Source organism: Hemicordylus capensis, chromosome 5, assembly GCF_027244095.1.
Source record: "Hemicordylus capensis ecotype Gifberg chromosome 5, rHemCap1.1.pri, whole genome shotgun sequence".
NCBI classification, from domain to species: Eukaryota; Metazoa; Chordata; class Lepidosauria; order Squamata; family Cordylidae; genus Hemicordylus; species Hemicordylus capensis.
In genome coordinates this window covers 122,913,184-122,933,840 of record NC_069661.1, presented here as the reverse complement: position 1 = coordinate 122,933,840, position 20,657 = coordinate 122,913,184, and the positions used below count along the sequence as shown (strand labels likewise).

The 20,657-nt window shown below is 46.3% G+C and overlaps 2 protein-coding genes across 14 annotated transcripts in view; one reads left to right on the top strand and one right to left on the bottom strand.

Annotated features, from left to right (window-relative positions):
• Positions 1 to 1,473: 1,473 nt before the first annotated feature.
• LOC128325939 (uncharacterized) lies at positions 1,474 to 19,493 on the bottom strand. The gene is made up of 2 exons (XM_053251875.1): positions 18,435 to 19,493; positions 1,474 to 4,315 (listed from the first exon to the last, which is right to left on the bottom strand). The coding sequence occupies exons 1-2, from the start codon at positions 19,244 to 19,246 to the stop codon at positions 4,297 to 4,299; spliced, it is 831 nt and encodes a 276-aa protein (XP_053107850.1). The 5' UTR covers positions 19,247 to 19,493; the 3' UTR covers positions 1,474 to 4,296.
• JAKMIP1 (janus kinase and microtubule interacting protein 1) overlaps positions 18,775 to 20,657 on the top strand; it is a 212,443-nt gene continuing 210,560 nt past the window's right edge. For 6 of the 13 annotated variants that reach the window (XM_053251866.1, XM_053251862.1, XM_053251864.1 and 3 more), the window contains exon 1: positions 18,775 to 18,919. The gene's annotated coding sequence lies outside the window, so the exon portion shown is untranslated. The remainder of the gene's footprint in view (positions 18,920 to 20,657) is intronic. The other 7 variants (XM_053251873.1, XM_053251872.1, XM_053251871.1 and 4 more) reach the window with 5 other exon arrangements.

Sequence of the window (20,657 nt, the reverse complement as noted above, 5' to 3'; positions counted from 1 at the left end):
GCCCCCACACACACACCTCCGCTTTACTCATGCTGAGCGACCAGCTGCAGGTTTTGCTAAACCCAGGCAGGTGAAAAGTTCATGAGCCCATGAACTGAAATATCCAAAATGGACACTATGATCCCACAGTCCCATGCACATCAGGGGATGCTTTCTGTGCTACCCTGAAACACAGCTTGTCTGGTAACATAATAAAGATAAAACTACCAGTATCTAACCATTCTAAAATAAGGAGACATAATGAAGAATAACTTAGAAGATTTTAGGTCAGTCCAACTGTCTTATAATGTCGCAAAGGGGAAATATAGAAGTACTTTATCCAGACAGAAAAAGGCACTAAGTTAGCCCAGTTGCCTTGTGATGTCCCAAACTGAGAATAAAAAGGCACTTTGTCCAACCAAATGTGTTTCAACCTATTGCTGGTCTTCTTCAGTGGCATTAATGAGACAATTTCATTTCTCTTGTGAGAGAAATTATTAGCCAACCTACATAAGAAATTGTACTGTTAAAAATTATGAACAACTACATACCAGTATTTAACAATCAAGAAGCCAAAGGATTTAAAAAACCCTTACTTGATGTCTCATTACAAGAACTTATTCTTAAAATGAAAGTAAACTTAAGGTAATGATACAATCCCAATTCTGCAAATACCTATATAAAGTTTCAACAAAATGAAACATAACTTGTTTCACACAGTGACCACCTTAATAGCAACTACCTTAAGATAAAATAATAAAATGAAATTAGTATTTTAGAAAAATATGAATATATGATAAAATCCTAAGACCATATTTATTAGAGAAAGCAGGAAGTGAAGGTAGTTAATACAGGCATTTACTTCAAAAACCAGTTGACCTTCTCTCTGAGTCCTAGAGGCATGTTTGTCTGTAAGGTGTGAATCCAGAATAGTTCCCATCGTGAGAGAAATCTATTATGTCTTCTGTAACCCAGACTTGTTTTACACACCAAAAATTTAGGTCATATAATTTACGGCTGATCTTTAAGAAGTGTTTTACCAGCACAGCTTGCATTTCCCCCCCTCTGGATCAGTGGTGTGCAGGGAACCGCACCTCCGTGGTCCAGCACTGGGGAGGGGGGTTCTTTAAGGGGGGGGAGGGATGTACTGACTTCTCCCACCATTTCCCCCCCTCCAGTGCCCTCGTTTTTTAAAGCATTTGGGGTGGCAGGGTACCTCCCTGCTGCCCCTTCCCCCGTTCCTCGGCAAAAGGCTGCAAAAGCCTGACTGTGTGTGTGCACGTCGCGCACACCACGCCTGGGTGTCGTGTGCGTGCGTACGTCGCGCGCACACATCTGCCGTACACACGTGATGCGCGGATGTGACACGCACGTGCGACGTGTGCACGTGCAGTCAGGCTTTTGAAGCCTTTTGCCAAGGAACGAGGGAAGGGCGGTAGGGAGGTACCCTGCTGCCCCAAATGCTTTAAAAAATGAGAGCGCTGGAGGGGGGGAAGTGGCAAGAGGCGTAAGTACACCTTCCCCCGCCCTTAAAGGTCCACTGTTCCGGCGTCGAACCGCCGAACCAGCCCCAGGTCCGGACCGGTCCAGAGGCCCTAGAATGGGCTCTGGACTGGTCAGTGCACATCCTTACTCTGGATGCAATTTTTGTGTTTCGATAGTCTAACTTTAATTGGTCAAGTTGTTTCCCCAACATACAGAAAGGGGCATGTGTGGTGCATGAATTAGGCTCCGCTTAAATCAGTATCAGGGACAGTCAGACCCTCACCTAAGATGGATACCAAGCCTGTTCATAGACCAGAAGATTCTTTGGGGAGCCCTGAACTCTGAACTGCAGTCTCTGAGAATGGGGTGCTTATGCTGAAGGAATGCTGACAGAGAAGCTTTCTCCGGAATGATGTATCTGTGATGTTCTCATAGAAATTTGGACGAAGAAGCTTTTGAAGCTCTGATCAAGATACAGTACCAAACCTAAAGGCCATTTGCGCCTGAGTTTTGCAATAATCATGCTAATTAATGCATATCTGACTATATTGTAACCTGAGCTGGCAAGAGTTATGTAACACTGAGATATTAGAGATGATTGCCAATAAGGATCAATAAGGTTATTTTGCATCTCTTGGTTTTCCTTACTCTCCCCCTCCCCCACCCCATCTCTCATTGTTGGAGCTGCAAGAATTGCTGTACTTAAGTTACTGAAAGAGAAACTCAGAGATAGCCAAATTCATGACAGCTGCAAGAAAAGACAATAGAGGCTGTATGAAGCTGGCAGAAGTGATACTTTTTGCAGTGATAAGACTGGTAAAGTTCTCTGTGAAAGCCCTTTTCTGAAGGGAGGGGCAGGAGCAATTTTTCACTGAAACAGCATGCGAGAGATGGCTAAAAGGAGAGACAGAGATTTTAAGAGAGAAGGGTTTTTGGCTTGGGCTTCTGATTCTTTTGGATGGGCAATGTGGAGTGTGGGTATAAAAGGAGACAGTTGTGAGCCAGGTCTTATCCAATAGCATGGAGTCTCTGTTTGTGAGCTCTGCTGAAGAGCGGAGTTCAGAGTAGAGATTTTTACCTGGAACCTGCTCCTGCATTTCCCCGGGCCTATGCTCTAAGACCTTCCAACACCTGAAGCCAATTTCCAGTTTCCAACAAGAGCAGCCTCGGGCCTAGTCGGAAGCATGGTAATATGACCTTTTCCTGGAAAACCCATTCCTTTCTCTAATCCAAATCTCTCCATCTCGCCCCACCTTTCCCCCAACTTCTTACCTTTTCCTTTTCTTATGAAGTTAAGATGTTCTTAATAGTTTTTATGTATTAGTTATTGTGAATCATTAAGGCAACATGCATACACACCCCTGCCAGCTGTTATTTCTCTGTAAAAGTGTCTATTAGTTAAGTAAACATTTAAAAGACAGTTTGGTGTCAGTGTCTTTCTCATGTCTCTCCAAATAATTGCTATATCTCGCTAGAGGACCAGAGAGTTCCCAGGGGATAGTGTTCCGTTCCTTTGGCTCTGAGATGCTCTATAGCATATACAGAGTGCAAGGTGACTGATAACATGGCCTCTGAGAGGTATTTTGTCTCAAAACAATGTATGGACTCAGAGTTGAAGACCTTGGACTACACTCACTGGAACTGAACAGATCCTTGGAATAAGGATCTAAATTTGTGGCACTGGAATTGGGCAGGTCTGTCTCTAATCTGAGAGAGAGATCTCAAATAAATCCTTGGCATATTGATCAAGTATCTGGCTTTTTGGGTTAGATATTTAAAATCACCCTGATATAAATTAGAGATCAATTGGATGAGACGTTCAGTGAAAGTGATAGATAGGCACATTATTAACACTTAGTGGCATAAGCTTAACACATACAGAAACAAGATCTTCTGAGTCCAAGCTACCCCTGTGGGCGCAACACATGGAGTCTTAATGACATATATCACCCCTTTTGTGTTACGTGTGAAAAATCCTGTATTTTATATTCCCTGGACTTCACAGGATTGGTGAATTTCTTCAGTTTGACACAATTGCTGCATACAGAGCAGTTTCCAGAAATAAATTGGCCCACTGGAATTGAGCCATCAAGGGTGTTAATAGTTGCTTGTATGAACGAGTAGGTTCTGTAAATTGGAACTATTTCTATAGGCAAATAGTGGGTTTTGCTGGCATATAGGTTTATCCTGTAAGAGGTACCAATACTACATAATAATGTTTTATCTCACGTGAATGGTACTAATTAATGGTACTATCATTCTGTTGCAAACAGTCTTTCATTTCATATATATTAGCAAAACTTGCCTATTAATACACTTTGACAGCTACCGATATTGTCGGTACCCATGTCGAGTGTGGCTGTGGATTCGGCTTCTTCTGCACTGTTAGACCCATTGCCTGGGCCTATACAGCCTCCGTCAGGACTGGTGCCTCCTGCTGTTCCTTCAGAACCCATTAAGAAAAAGAAGAAGGTGACTCAAGTCCCTCATCTCCTGGCTGGGCAGCACTTGCCACCTATTCCTAAGAAGAAAAAGACTCTGCCGGTTACTCCTTTGGAGGTACCAACGAAGATAGCTGTCTCTCATTCATACCCTCCACGATGGCAAGTTCTTGAAAATCAGATGCAATCCTCAAGGTCACCTGTCAAGCGCTGTCCCCATCTGTAAGGGCGTCAAACAAGGCTTGCATACTCACCCCGTTACTATTCAACTTTTATATAAATGCCATGGTGGGTAGAGAAATACACCTCCATTCTCCTTTACAAAGATGAAGCAGCAATTCTCTCCAGGACCACCCATAGGACTTAGAAGAGTTCTGGGGTCACCTGCATGTTACTGTAAGGAGAACCACCTAAAAATAAACAACCACAAAACCAAAATCATGGACTTTGCCAGGAGATCAAAGACACACTCCTGGCACATCAACAGGAGCACATTGTGCAGGTCCCATGCTTTAAATACCTGGTACTTATTCACACATGCCTTCATGCTGAGGGGTATCTGCTTTGCAAGATATTTAATTCGGGGGATTAAATAGACAGTTCACATAGGGTCAGCTCCTTTCAGCAATCCCTGCTATCTTTTTCCTGTGTCAATTCCTACAGCTTGCTCCAGGTTTTTCTCTCCAACCAATCACAGGCGAGAGACCTTTGGGGGGCTTAGTTTAACAAAGGGAGCGAGAGCAACACTCGCATTCACGCAAGCTCCTTCTTTCCCTCCCCCTTGCCCTCCCTCCTCAGTACCGCCTCATCATGGCCCAAGCAATCCCCTCCCTGCCCCGCCCCGATCGCATACACAGATGGAGGCAGCAACAGTGGCTGTGAGGGAAGAGGAGAACCCAGCCACAGCCCCTTCTCTTAATTCCCCTCTGCTCACTCCCTTCCTCCTTCCCCTCTAGGGGTTGGTCGGCCTGACCTGTGTGGATGTTGGTGTGAATTAGGCTCAGTAGGAGGACGACAGCATGGAGAAGGTGGAAGAAGGAGAGGAGGCGGTGGTGATGACTTAAGGGATTTGCTTCAGCCATTCTCCCCCACTCCTCGGCTCTACAGGTTCACTGCACCGAGGAGGAGATGGAAGAGGAGCCAGCCCCCCTCCCAGCCTGTATTATTGTTGTTATATTATCTCCCCTCCTCCTCTTGCTCTGCAGCAAGCCATTGGCGGCAGCAGCAGATCCTCTGAGGGAGGGAGGGGCAGTCTCCCCCCGCCCTTGCTTGGCTTTTGGTTGGATTCAAACAGCGTTTTGCTCAGTGCTTGGGAGATGGGAAGTTATGATAGCTGGCACATGAACTGAACTCTGTGTTGTCCTCCCTCCCACCCGCTCACAATTGCAAATCACTCAGAGCAGAAATGACCACACCCAACACTGCTGTCAAACTCCCCTTCACTGAGTTTTGAAAATCGAATTACTGTCAATGGCCACTCCACACATCTCGGGAGAAGATGCAGGGAATATTAGAAAGCATGGTTAAAAAAAAAAAAAGCTGCTGCAAATAGAGAATTTTTTAACCCCAGACATAATTCGGGCCAAGCAAGAATGCACAGTAATTCTTTACAGTAATTCGGGGAAAAGCAGAGTCAGGTGTGTACTGGCCCCTGACAGCCTGCAGAGACGTCGGGGTAAATTAAGCTAATATGTGGACTGGCACACTCCATTCCAGAGGGGATTCAAAGTAAGAGCCCTGTGTGTAAAGCCTCCTGGGGTTGTATTTCATGCATCTGGCATAGCTACAGCCCTTAAACTGCTTGAAGCCAAGTCGCTGGTTCAATTTCTCTGCAGATCCCAGCTTCTCTACATAGCCCCTCCTCCAACCAGGGGCATAACTATAATAGGGCAAGGGGAGACAGTTGTCTGGGGGCCCACTGCCTTGGGGGGGGCAGAGGCAAGTCACATGACTGACTCCCCCAGCCGCGCACCTGCCTGGGCTTCCTTCAGTTGTATTCATCCTTCGAAACTGATGTGAGTGTTAAGACCTGGAGCTACCAGAACAGCATGTCTTTCTCTAGTACCACTAAAGGACTTGCATCGTCCACAATTTAGAAAACCGGGGGGGGGGGGGGGATTTTAAAATCTTGTCTCTGGGCCCACTCCAACCTTGCTACGCCCCTGTCTCTAACATCGCCCCCAGTCCAAGTTCCTAAGAGCAGTATTCCAGGTACCATGCTGTGTCTCCAGTGACGATCTACGCCTGGAGGCAGGCCTGGTGAAAGTGAAGTCTAGACTATGGCTGTTCATACTAAATTTCTGGCTATTATCCTCCTTCCCAACGGGCCTAGCCCTGCTAAAGCTGGAGGATGGATACCAATCCACATGGAAGTGAACTCTGTTGGCAAAACTATCATCACTTGGGCTCTCCCAGCCTCACCTACTCTCCCTGGGACATGTGCAGGCCAACAGCACATAATGGACACAGAGCACCAAACTGACTTAGGCAGGGCCCCAAACCTCCCCATCACTGAAAGCCTAAGGTACATAATGTCACCTGCTGCATATCTTACACAGCCGGAGGTCCCTAACCACAGAAGAGCTTTCACCCTGGCCTGCTGCAGTGCCCTCCCTTTGGCCATGTTAGATGGAAAATCTAGGAAGAGCCCCTTCCTGGACTGCCCCGGTGATGCTGGGCAAGTTGAAACTACCGAGCATGTCCTCCTTCACTGCCTTTTAAAATAGAGACATCCGCAATACTTTCATCTTCCCACTACTTACGAAGTTGCCAGGCCCCGCAGACCAGTTCTACATATCATTACTATTCTCTGACTGCATTCCCCTCATCCTCTCTAATAAAACGCTTGGTGTCCGTCCGTGGACGGACACCAAGCGTGTGTCCGTGCCTCCCTGGCCTGTTTTGCGCATGCGCGGAGCGCATGCCCAGAACAGGGCAAGGGAGACACGATGGCCGGCACCCGGCAGCCATCTTGGGCGGCCAGAAGCGGCCGCCCCGAAGAAGCTGGAGAAGTCGCAGTGGGGGAAACTGACCGAGGCAGCGGCGGAGCCGCTGCCTCGGCCAAAAGAGACGGAGGCCGGGGGGCGGAGCGGAGGCCATGTAACTTTTAAAGAAATTGCTCCCGCAGCCGACGCCGCCAACCCTCCCTCCCAGCTGACCCCCCCCCATTAAGGGCCAAATCGGCCCAGCCACTTGCCCCCGCAGCTTCCGCCGCCGACCAACCGCCCGCCCACCCAGCTGCCGATACCTCCTTGCCCCCGGAACACATCCTCCGCTTGATCCGCTTATCTATTAACAGAAGGAGAGAGGTGCTCGCATGCAGAGCTCCACTCTCTTTAAAGTCTGTTCCCGAACTGGCGCTTTGCGTCCTTGGCGCCCATGTTAATATGTTAATAGATAAGCGGATCAAGCGGAGGACGTGTTCCGGGGGTAAGGAGGTATCGGCAGCTGGGCGGGCGGGCGGTTGGTCGGCGGCGGAAGCTGCGGGGGCAAGTGCCTGGGCCGATTTGGCCCTTAATGGGGGTGGGTGGGTGGGCTTGGTTCCCAATTCAGCTGGGAGGGAGGGCGGGCGCCCTGCGGAGGGAGGGGGAATGGCGGCGGGGGGACAGGAGAGCCGTTACTAGGGCCCGTTGTTCAACGGGCCGAAATTCACTAGTAACACATAATGTTGCTAAGTTCTGCATGGCAGTGTGCAAAATTCACCAGGACCTGACTGCCGACAAGAGTTAATTAGGCCTGATATGGCTCATCCCTGTACTGATGCATCTGCTCCCCAGTCCTACAGTTCCTATCTTAATTTTCATTTATAATTTAATCCTAATCTTAACTAATTTTATCGTTTTTTAAAAGACCTTAGCTTACAACAATACTCTGACCTTTTATGATATCACCTCCAAACTGTCTTCATAGACATAGGCTGTTATAGGTTTTTTTAAAAATATAGCTGTTAATCTCATAGTTTCTATGTTTCTATGTTGTATATTTTATCACATTTTACATTTGTAACTAATTTCATAGCTTTTCATAGTTCTTAAATTTTATAGCTATATGATTTTATTATGCTACACAGGGTAGCATATAAACTGCGCAGGTGCTTTTGTCCACAATATCTCAAACCCAGGTACTCTAGTAAAGGCAATGAGTAGCACAGCCTCAACCTCCTAAGTTACTGAATACTAAACACAACTCCACGGATTGCTAGTGCTGGCCAAACATTCTTTACTTTTCCTTGCAGGACATGAATTAGGACATGCAGGGCAGAACAAACAAACTATACACAGAGTTCCAGTGCTGTTCCCTATAGTGCAGGGGTGAGTACACTTGCAATGACAATATTGCAGCTTCAAAGACGAGTGTAGGCATAAGGGAAGTGCTAGTGGTGCATGGGGAGATAGGTGTTCTTCCAGTCCACATGCTTCAACCCATTTCACCATGCCATTACTAATTCAATAAGCACTTAGTAATCAGTCCTATTTGTGTAGCTACTAGCTAGTATTCATCACTATCACCATTTCTCTTTCCTCCCCATGGGCAACTATTGAATGCACACAGAGGCAAGGCTGTTCCCCACCCCATAAAGAACATGGGGCCACAAGCAAGGCCTACAGGATCAGTAGTGATCAGTGGAAAGCCAGCTATGTCTGAAGTTAGTGTAACATTAGCTAGTGCTGGGGGCAAAAAGGAGTATGAGATTTGGTGGATTTTTATTTTATTTGTTTAGCATATTTATATACCACCCCATGCAAAAAAGTCCCTGGGCGGCTCCCCTCCTCCTCATGGTCACATGTTCCATTACCATCAGCGTGGTGTAGTGGTTAGAGTGCTGGACTAGGACCGGGGAGACCCAAGTTCAAATCCCCATTCAGCCATGAAACTAGCTGGGTGACTCTGGGCCAGTCACTTCTCTCTCAGCCTAACCTACTTCACAGGGTTGTTGTGAAAGAGAAACTTAAGTATGTAGTACACCGCTCTGGGCTCCTTGGAGGAAGAGCGGGATATACATGTAATAATAATGATGATGATGATGTTGTTGTTTTGGGGCCTTTTGTCACATCTCAAGATGTGCTGGCTGGGAGGCGTTAAGCTATAGCAAAAGTTCCCAATATTTGTTTATCGGGAGTAATCCGTATCTGGAGGATTGTATTTACAAGTCCAACAGGGACAATGGCTGCTGTATAAAATAAAAATCCCCTTCACTGTGCAATTTTCACAAGAAACATCAAATGCAGATACATCAAGGCACTTTAGAAAACAAAAACATGTCATTTCACTGCCCTGTATAGCAGACTTCCTGCTATAAAGCTGCAGACAATACAAAGGTATACATTATGCTTCTCTCCTGTGGCTTTCCAGAGTGCACAACAGATAGCAATGTATTGGGGAAAGCTGCACCAATTGCTCCTTTGTCATGCAGCTTTCCCAGGCAAAGGGTCTCTGCAAGTACAGAAAGACTGGTAACACCACTGAGATGCTGTCAGAAGTCACTTCACATCTGAAGCTGCTCAATAAAACATGTGGACTGTTTCAGCTGATTCTCTGTTTGCATGGTGGCTGGCAGATCAGGAACCATCCCCCCTCATTGTCTCCATGATGAGGCAATACACTGGACAGAGGGGAGAAGTGGGTTCACCACTACCCCACCAGGACTGGGGGTCTACATCTGGCCCACGTCTTTGCTAGCAAGGATACGGAGGCAGGTGATAGCACCTCCATGTTCTTCAGACTGTACCCGCCTAGTTCTCCTGGTGATCACAGCATGAAGTGGAAGAAGGGATGGAAGTGGTAACAGGTTGTCATGGGAAATTAACGAGCCTGTGCTGGTTGTTTTGGGGGCACAGAATCCTCTTATTCCTCTACTATTTATTTTGCTATGTAAACTGCTTTGAGCACTTTTGCTGAAAAACAGCATATAAATATCTGTAGAAGTAGTACCAGTAGATGTTGCTGGCAATCATCCTAGTGAGTGAACACTGGGAGGCCCAGAGAACAGCAGCTAACCAGGGCAGGAGCTGGGTGGCCAGAGACACCTGCCTGAGTGACAAACTGACTCAGGCTCCTCCCCCACAGCTGTTGCTATGGCAGGTGTGGTGGCTGCAGTTCTCCCTTCCTCTCTCTCTCTCTCCTGCTGCTCCTGCTATCTGGGCCTCTTGAGGGAGACACGTCCCACAGGACAGGTTTAGGAGAGGTAGGACCAGGACCCTGGCAGGTAGGGGTGTCCTGTGGCTAGACTCCAGGAGACTGGCACACCCATAACTGGCCCACTAATGTCCCTGAGGGCAGTAAGCCATTCCTAATGGGGCAGCTTCTGTAGCTATTGGAAGGTGGTTTGCCCAGTGTCAATTTGGAGCACCTGGTGGTGCTCCACAGCTCAGAAGCACTCAAAGAGACGTCCCACACTCAGCCCATGTATCCTAGCAGCATAGCAGATGCCCTCATTCCTGTGCTGTGTGCTTTGGGCTTGCTGGCTGGCATCTCTAGATGCCCTAGGGATGCCAGCCAGTGAGCCCCAGACACCCAGCACAGGAAGAGCCCAAGACACCCAGCACAGCCACAGTGGGATGGGTGGGTGAGAGGAAGATTTATTTTATTTATTTAACATATTTTTAATGCCCAAAACTTACGTCTCTATTAGGTGAAGACAATACCATGTGTTCACCCTCTGCAGGTTTTGTCAAGTGCAAGAGATTAGGTCAGCCTTGCAATGGCAATGGGTCCAACCCCCATGCCCCCACGGCCGTGGCTTGGTTGGGGTAAGTGCAGTGGTTTTCCTATGTCAGCTGTCTCTGACAGGGAAGGGAGACAGTAGTCAGGTAAGCCACATATTCTCTTCACTCAGCCCATGCCCTTGGCCCTGACAAGCACTCACATTCTGAGGTGTCCAACTCTGGACCATTTGTGGAATGAGGTTCCATAGACAACCTCATCTGACTTCAAGGTCCTATCCAGTGCCTCTGTAACGGCCAAGCCCTGGCCCAGGGGTTCCTGTGGAGGGCCCCAGTGGGGTAATTCCACTTCTTCTGCATCACCCAGGTTCTGCTGGTGTGATCTAGGGCACATATATGGATCACAAAGGTGAGCCATGCCATCTAGTCCCACTACTGGCCTGGATTCCTAGGGCCAATGCTGGGCTGGCAACAACCAAGTGGTACAAGGAAGATAGTGGAGTTGTTTTGTTTTGTTCTCTATTGAGATCAATGAGGGCTTTTTCCCCAAAGGGATTTACACTGCCTCTGAAGCTTTATGTTATGCTAATGCTAGATGCAGAAACGGGTTTTGAAGTGGATAGAGAATTGGTGATGGTGAAACACCCCCTTCATTGTACAATTTCACAAGAGAGATCAGAGGCAGGAGAATTGTAGTGATCCATCAAGGCGATTAAAAACACAACTTGACATTTTACTGCACTGTATAGCAGACTTCCTGCTATAAAGCTGCAGACAATACAAAGGTATATACTGTATTATGCATGCTGTAGTAAGGAACAAGAGTCCTCAGGGATTTTCTTCTTACACAGCATAAAATCCTCTGTATTTAAACCCTTGTAATCCTCCATCTCTCTTCATTAGTCAGCTACTTCAGCACATTGGCCAGTGGTTCAAGACAAGTACAAAAACAGCCGGAAAGCAGCTGGCCCAGGGATCACCTGTGGACCTCACCTCAAGCTTACTGTAGGTTAAGCATAGCACAGCTCGCTGTGAGCTATAGATAGGTGATAGCTCTGTACAAGATTTGCAATTAACAGCAGACAAATTGAATCACTCCAAGGAACACGAGCAGCATTTAAAGAACAATCCAGTTATGGTGAAGGTAACACCCTTGAGCAACTCCTCTTTTATATCTGTGCTCTATCCTTCCTTTAGGGAGCTTGCAGCAGCATTTTAGCCTCATCCATTTGCTTAGGAGGTGGTCAGTAAATTCTACTATCATTCACATAGTACAGGCAGATTTAGTGCCTGTAGGGGCTTCTAGTACTGGCATAGCTGATGTATGTACCACAAAGAGATGCAGATGTTGGTGCCTTTCTTCATATACAAAATAGGGCTGCAAGACTATTAAAAGGGACTGGACAGTTTGATCATATTATGCCAGTGCTTAGTCAGCTGCACTGGCTCCCAGTCTGTTTCTGGGCCCAATTCAAAGTGCTGTTTTTAACCTTTAAAGCCCTAAAAGTCTTGGGACCAGGTTACCTGAGAGAGCACCTTGCCCCATCTGTCCCAACTTGGACCTTAAGATCTTCTTCAGAGGCCATGCTCCAAGTGCCACTGCCAAATGAAGTGAGGTGGGTGTCTAACAGGGAGAGGGCCTTTTCGGTGGTTGTACCCCATTTATGGAATAGCTTCCCCAGTGAAGCTTGCCTGGCTTCATCACTTTGTTCTTTTAGATGCCAGGTGAAGATCTTTTTGTTCAGGCCTTTTAAATTTTGATTTTTACATTGGATTTTAAAAATTGATTTAAAAAAAAGTTTAATTGTTTTGTATTATATATTATATGTTGGATCCCGCCCCCAACGTACTTTGGTGTATTGTGATTTCATGTACGTGTTTTTATTTGATGTTTTAATGTTGTGTTTTGTGAACCGCCCAGAGAATATGGTGACTAACAAATGAAGTTTGTTAATTAATAATGATAATAATATTCATATCTGCATTTGACACTGCTCTTCAACCAAAGTTCTCAAAGTGGTTTACATAGAAAAAAAATTATACATAAATAAGATGGTCCCGTCCCCAAAGGGTTCACATTCTAAAAAGAAACATAAAACAGATACCAGCAACAGCCACTGTAGGGATGCTGTGCTGGGGTTGGATTAGATAGGCTTTGGGCCTATCTAGTCCAGCAGGGCTTATGTTCTTAGTGCTACATCCTAGGCTATTCTCTTGTAATACATTCTTAGGAGTGTTGTTCATGTGTGCTCCAGTGTCTTTAACTCTTGTGTCCTGTGTGAACAGTGACAAATGCTTTCTCTGTTCTAAAATTATTGTTATGAAAGTATCCTTTGAATATTTCATGAGCTCTAGCAATCCTGATAGCTTGGTCTAGAATTAACCCATCCTTTATGAGTAGTTTTTCTTATATTTCAAAAGTAATTCAAAAGAAGTTAGACTGCATAATAATCTGTTCCTTAAACATATCTGCAGAGACACTATCCTGTAGCTGGGTTATCCACTCATTAATTGTTTCAGTAAGGTCTTGGTTTATTTCACAGAAAGGTTTTCCCTTTTGACTTCAGAAGGTCTCAAATGATACAGATAATTTTTCTGGGTTTGCTCTTCTATGCTTCTTTCCACTGGAGACTCATTCCTGCGCTTTGGACCAATGCCTATTTGAAAACCAGCAGACCATTTTATAAATACATAAATATGATACAGGAGAACCCCATTATTCACAGGGGATTCTGTACTGCGGGTGGGATAGTGAATCTGCGAATAATTGATAATGAGGGCTATGGAAATTGTGGGGTTCGGTTCCTGGACTGCTCAAAATTGCCAAGAATAGGCTGGAAATAGGTGTTTATTCCCCCATATAACCCCCTAAAGTGCCCTACCATGCTCTCCAGTAGTCCACCATTGCAAAAATAGCTGTTTTTGCCGCTTGTTGTTGTTGTTGTTGTTAAAATGAGCCATGGCTCCCTGAAAAAGTGGTGGCCAGAAATGACCCCAGAGGTCTTTTCTGGCTACCCCTGACCCACGGATGTGCAGATTTAATCCTCCCCCCACCCCCGTATATACCCAGGTTGGGTGCTAATAACCCGACTGTGTATATGCAAAACTGCGAGTGCTGGACCCTCAAATAATGAGGTCCTCCTGTATGTGGGATATTTTAATGGTCTTTTATCTGCTATTTTTATTTACTCGTTTTGCTGTTTATTTGCTCAGTTTGAATTATGTTATATTATTGTATATGACTAGGTTTTTAAATTTTTTAACTGATTTGGGGTGTTCTTATTTGTTTTCCAGTGAAAAGTGGGGTAATTGTTTTTATAAAGATATAAACCAAATAAACTCTGATCCTATCAAAAACACTGCCTTCCATTTAACCCAGTTCTCTGCAATGCTTCTAGTTTGAGAGTCCATAGGAAGCATCCTTTTTGCACCAGTGGAAGCCATTCCATTCTGAAACTATGCATTGTCGGTTGAATCTTGTTTATCAAGGTCAGTCCCCTCCTATGTCTGAGGATGCCCTTCATGAGCCCCCTCCTATGTGGGTGGTAGCTCCCAAGGTGAGAAATTTGGGGGCTGCCAACAGGGCGAGCAATTTCTCTAGTAAATGATGGCAGTTTCCAGTATGGAGAGAAATTTCTCATGTCATGCTCCACCAAATGGTCTAAATTGGCCCCCACATTAACACTTGAGTATCTGGTGGAGAAAATGGGAGGGGAATTTCAGATCAGCTACATAAAGTACTGTGTCTGAATAAAACTTAGGGAATATTTTATTTATAGGAATAAAACAAAAACTGGAAACAAAATGAGGATAGTCCTCCCTCCCACATTTTGTTTTGCTTGTTCAGTGCATAAGACAATAATTCTGTCTTTCTAGGGTGGCAATGGGGCGGGGGGAAGTTGCTGACTCCTGTTCTAGAAGCATAAACACAAAGAAGCAGCTTCTCATTCCTTTTGCTATGTAAACCATTTTGAGAACTTCTTGTATTGAAAAGTGATATATAAATATCCTCTCTAATAAAACGCTTGGTGTCCGTCCGTGGACGGACACCAAGCGTGTGTCTGTGCCTCCCTGCCCTGTTCTGCGCCTGCGCGAAGCAAGGGAGACACGCTCGCCAGTACCCGGCAGCCATCTTGGGCGGCCAGAAGCGGCTGCCCCGAAGAAGCCGGAAAACCGGAGCCGGGGTAAACTGGGCGAGGCAGCGGCGGAGCCGCTGCCTTGGCCAAGAGAGACGGAGGCCGGGGGCGGAGCGGAGGCCACTTAAATATTTTTTAAAAGGCACCCGCAGCCGACGCCGCCAACCCTCCCTCCCAGCTGACCCCCCCCCATTAAGGGCCAAATCGGCCCAGCCACTTGCCCCCGCAGCTTCCGCCGCCGACCAACCGCCCGCCCACCCAGCTGCCGATACCTCCTTGCCCCCGGAACACGTCCTCCGCTTGATCCGCTGCTCAATTAACAGAAGGAGAGAGGTGCTCGCATGCAGAGCTCCACTCTCTTTAAAGTCTGTTCCCGAACTGGCGCTTTGCGTCCTTGCCGCCCAAACCGCCAGTTCGGGAAGAGACTTTAAAGAGAGTGGAGCTCTGCATGCGAGCACCTCTCTCCTTCTGTTAACTGAGCAGCGGATCAAGCGGAGGATGTGTTCCGGGGGCAAGGAGGTATCGGCAGCTGGGTGGGCGGGCGGTTGGTTGGCGGCGGAAGCTGCGGGGGCAAGTGGCTGGGCCGATTTGGCCCTTAATGAGGGAGGGAGGGGGAATGGCAGCGGGGGGACAGGAGAGCCGTTACTAGGGCCCGTTGTTCAACGGGCCAAAATTAACTAGTTCTTAATAAATCACAATATATGATAGAGTATATATCTAAGGCTTTCTTTCTGAGCTTGTGGACTGACAAACTATCAGATCTTCATTTTAAAACAGGTTAAAAACAAACTAGGCACTGCTTGTGATGATCACATCAGGCACCCTATGCTACTATCATTCGACTCTGGATATACATGACTACTCATCTCCCATTATAATGTCATGATCCTAATATTAATGTCCTCTGTTCCTGCCCCCCCCATACATTTCCTCAAGAATTTGATAATGCCTTTTCTATCATAAGCTGAACACCTCTGGAATTTCTGTTTAAAAGCCTGCTCATCCATATTGCTATTCAGTTTTGTTCATGATCCAATGAGTCATGCCAAATCTCCCCATGGCATTTTTCATACAGGGCTTTTAGCTCGCATCTCCTCTGGAATGGAAGGTGTGCGTTCATGTAATGGCCAGATGTGAGCTATCGGGATCAATTCACACACACACACACACACACACAGGCTATTTCACTGCATGTTAGAGTATAGCCAGATTTATATCTGGGGTTAAAAAAAATCTACTTTTTGCGTTGGTTTCTTGGGGCAACTTCAAACTTGCAGTGAAGACTTACTCATAAAGACATGCCCATTTCTTTCCAATGTTCACTTTTGTTTTTACTGCTTAAGGCAGTAGATGCTCCTCTAAAAGTCCCCAAAGAGCTATACACAATGGGCAGGATCCAGGCTAAGTTAGACAACACTACTGAAAGTCCCATTTAAATTAATGGGACTTAGATTAGGCCTAACAAACTTGTCTCATTTATTTCACTGATACTTAGTCATGACAAGTTCTGGAGCCTGCCTATTGGTTTTAAATGATTAAGATTTGTCAACATGTCCCTAAATACTATACAACTTTTAAAGAATTAAAAAAAGATCTCATATGAATACATATTATGCTTTCTTTAGAAAGCTAAGAGTGGCTTATGTGGGCTGGGTACTCCTGCAGATCATTTACTGTTTGTGGGGTGCTTTAGCAACCCTAATCTGAAGGGACTGATAGAAGTTAATCCTGAACTTGGAGCGCCCAAAATATAGGACTTGGAGCGTTGGAGCCTCTCCATACTGAGACCGCAACCTGATGCACAGTTTCTCGAAAGTAGGTGTGATGCAGCAGCAGCAGCCCCCTCCCCCCCCGAAAAGAAAAGAAAGGTCAATGCTATGTTTAGGCTTCATTAATAGAAACAATTACAAGAAATAAGGTGTAATAGTTCCACTTTATTTTCCATTAGCCAAACCTCATCAGTGTCCAGTTCTGGGCGCCACTTTAAGAGAGATGTAGACAAGTTGGAATGGGTTCAGAGGAGGGCAGTGATTGTTGGGGCTCTGGGAAAAGGTTTTATGAGAAAAACATTATATGAACTTAGTTAATTAGGAGAGGAAAAGACTGAGGAGGGATAGGATAGCATTAACTATATATATCTATAGGGTTGTCACAAAGAAAAGGGCAAAGACTTGTGCTTTGCTATCCCAGAGGGCAGAGTTAGATTTAATGGGCTTAATGAGGGTAGATGTTGGCTGAACATTAAGAGAAAGATCTTAATGGTAAGGCCAATTTGATAATGTAAACAATTACCTAGGGTTGGGTGTGTTCTCCTCACTGTAGGTCTTTAGCCATATTTTGGGGATGCACTACATCGGGATTTTCTGTATCAAGCAGGGGTAGGAAGACTTCAGGCTTCTAGGAGCTACTTCTTTTGCCTTGGGAGCTAAAGGTAAAGGGTGCCGTCAAGTCAATTTTGACTCCTGGCGCCCACAGAGCCCTGTGGTTTTCTTTTGGTAGAATACAGGAAGGGTTTACAATTGCCTTCTCCCGCACAGTATGAGATGATGCCTTTCAGCATCTTCCTATATCGCTGTTGCCTGATATAGGTGTTTCCCATAGTCTGGGAAACATACCAGTGGGAATTTGAAACGGCAACCTTCTGCTTGTTAGTCAAGCATTTCCCTGCTGTGAGCTACCAGTACAAAACAGTGGCTTGGGGAGATGGAATGGCAACTTGTACAAAAATGTATATCAGCATAATAAGGGATTTTAACTTCAAAACCTCTGAATTCTAGGATTGTTGTGCTGCAGGACTGGAGAGGAGTAAAAGAGGTTGCTTTGCAGGGAAAGAAACTGAAGCGAAATCAACAGAAGAGAAAATAAAAGCAACTGGGGGCGGGGGAGAGGGTGCTTAAAAACACCCCACTCAGTCAACCAATGAGATTTGCAGTATTGGTCAGAAGGGAAAAGAGGGAGAAGCAAGGCCAAACCCTCTGGAGAGCCACCTAATCTCCATCCCTGGCCATCAAGACCTCCTCCAACTCTATGATCCATGATTTCTCCAAGCAGACATATATAAGCCTGGGCAGCAAACAATTCTTTTCCTGTTGTTTTAAGTGGGGTTTTTAAATGGTTTTTATTAACTGCTGTTTTATCATTTGTTTTGACATTCTATTGCATCAGGACAGGTTTTAAATGTTGTTAGCCATCTTGGGCATTATGCTACAATGGAGAGGTTATAAATGCCTGTAAATAAATATATGTCTATAAATATAAGTGTCTGTAAAATAATTAAATGGCCCTATGTTGGTAGAAAGCCCTATCCCAAAAAAGAAGAGGTGACTAATGTGCTAATAATGTTTATACAGTAATTATATAATATATAAACAAGTCATAAACAAGTCACTGAAACAGATGCTCCTAAAAGAAATCACAACAAAGCATGCAATGTGGGCTTTATCCAAGAGCAAGCTCTCCTGCACCTGAAAAGACAGTCCTGCAACCAACCTCAGGCTAGCTCATTTAGAAGGCCAGCGTTCAAGGGCCAATTTATCAGTTTCCTAGAATCAAGTAGCAAAGTCTTAAGTTGCAGGTGGGAATTCCCCCTGAGGGGGAACACACCACCCTTGCAGCCTAGGAAGAGGCGTTTTAGCTTAGCCTTCTCCTGACATGTTTATGTAGGCGAGGGAGGAAGGTGAATTCAAATATGCAACTCCTGGTTCCATTGGTACAGTCCAGAAAAGCTTTACCGGTTGATGGCGATGTATCTATCTCCAACCCGAGCCTTCGCTTTCCTCGCAGGCATCAGCACCCCCCTTCCTTCCAGGACAGCACAGAGGAAAAAGAGAACGAGCCTGTCGCTTGTCCACACCACCGTCAGTGGCATTACCAGTTCCGTGCGCCACGAAACCACACCACTGGTCCGTGCCAGCGACCCGGGCGTGCATGCACACACAACCTCCTCCGCAGTAGCAGCCGTCGGGGACGCACTGAGAGACCTCACCTCCATCGACGGCGGGGAGAAGACGCGACGGATTGGCAGGGCCCGACACCAATCGAAAAGCGACGTGGCGAGCTTCGAGCCGCCCGGAGGCGGGTCTAGAGTGACAGCCGGAGTTGGCACAGGGCGGGGAGCGGAGCAGATTGCTTGCAGGAGGAGAGACAGACCGCCGCCGGCTTCTTCAGCAGTACGGCAAGTGAATGCAGCAGAGGAGCATCCCCCGCCCGGCTGTTGGTAAGTGGGATGCCGCCGCCAACCTGGGAGGAGCGCGGGCAGCCGGGCGGAGGAAGCGGCGTGAAGGATGCTGTGGGGCGCACGAGGCTGAGGGGCTGCTGCGGTTACCTGCTCTGTGTCAAGTAGGGTATGGCTCGGCTCGGGCTGCCGTTCGCCCACCGGCTCCCGCCCAGTGTCTCCATGGACGCGGCAGCCCCTCCTTACGAAGACGCCGCCAACCAGCGGTTCGTGCAGCTGACTAGGGCGGAGGAGGGACCCACCCTGCCGCATCCTTCCTGCCCTGAACCTGCAAGCCGCTACCGCCTCCGCTTCATGCATGCCCCCCATACACGTTCCCCCTTCTCCTTACGGAAGGCTCCTGCTTCAAAAAGCAGCGGAGGAGGGAAGGGGGTTGCCTCCTCTTCCCCGCAACACTGCTGAAACAGGCTCTCCGGCGTGGCTCCGCGCTCCTCCTTCTCTGGGTGGCGCCGAAGCGCTTCTAGGGTAAAGATGAAGGGATCTGCTGGTGGCTTTCTGAGGCTGCAATTCTGAGAGCAAGTCAGTTTCCGTTAACATCAGCAAGCATGCGTAGGATTGGGCTTTGAGGCTCGCTTGCATTTTAGGCGATCCTGTGCATTGTTGCTTGGAGGCAAATCCCGTTGTATTTAGTGGGGCTTGTTCCCACGAAAGTGGCTATAGGGTTGCACACTTTGGATTTTCCTTTTCCCCTTAAAAGCAGCCGCACTTATAGGGGTGCAAACAGAGGCAAAGCTTCAGGAGCAAGTCCTCACGTAAAATTTTTGGGCAGGAGAAAAACATGTTGGGTGTATTCTTCAAATGCTTAGTGGAGATCTGCACCCCTCTGCTTTGGATATGATCAGAGGTGGAAGAGCCGGTAGTGCTTAGTAATTTTTCCCAGCATTCTGATCTCCATCACACACATTTGTGCCCCAAAGCTTTTTTCTCTGCTGTAGAAAACGCATAGATACATAACAGCTTAGGAGGCGATTAAGTTTTGAATAGAAGGAAAGAGTACCCCCCTCCCGCATTGTTTCATCATCCAATTTGAGAGACCTTGTGGATTTAAGTGAAATTCAAAACATTGTGAGATTTCTTAGTATAATGTGTAGTTTGGCTGTGAGAGTCATCATACAAATTCAGCTGCATGTTGCAGCCTTACCATGAAAATAGTGAGAGATTTCTGAATGTAGAAGTTTGCAGGAAGATTAGGTCTCCTCCTGCAGGTTATTGTGAACCCAAAAGCCTTCTCAAAGAGTTTTACTAGGAAGTGAGGCCCCGCCTCACTGAGTTCATTATAGCTTCAGGATTGCAGCCTCAGTTTTTCTTAGAATACTAAGAGTACTGTACAAACTAACAAGGTCTTGAATGTAAAATTGACAGTATTAAAGAGGCTGATTTTTTTTAAGCCACTACTTTAGTGTATTGTTTCCTTAGGCTCTTATGTAACACAGTTCTAGTCTTTCTTCAAAATGTCTGTACTGAAAAAAATGAGCACTAAGTAAACTTGAATGGGGACTCCTACTTCTATCTAGTATATAGTTTTTCTTTGTTTTGTCTTTCAGTGATTATGAATGGTGCTAGATATTAGGAAACCACATCTGCCCTGTGTCTTGCAGTATACCTTCAGATCTTAGGCCTCTACCTCTATGCTCACACAAATTATTAAAGAGCTTGGACAGAGGCTCTGATTGAAATAAATTGCTGTTTAGGTATATTATTATCCACTTGGGTATGTTAT

Excerpts from the sequence above, each read along its gene's own strand:
- LOC128325939 (XM_053251875.1), bottom strand. The coding sequence starts at position 19,246 with ATGGGGGGCATGCATGAAGCGGAGGCGGTAGCGGCTTGCAGGTTCAGG.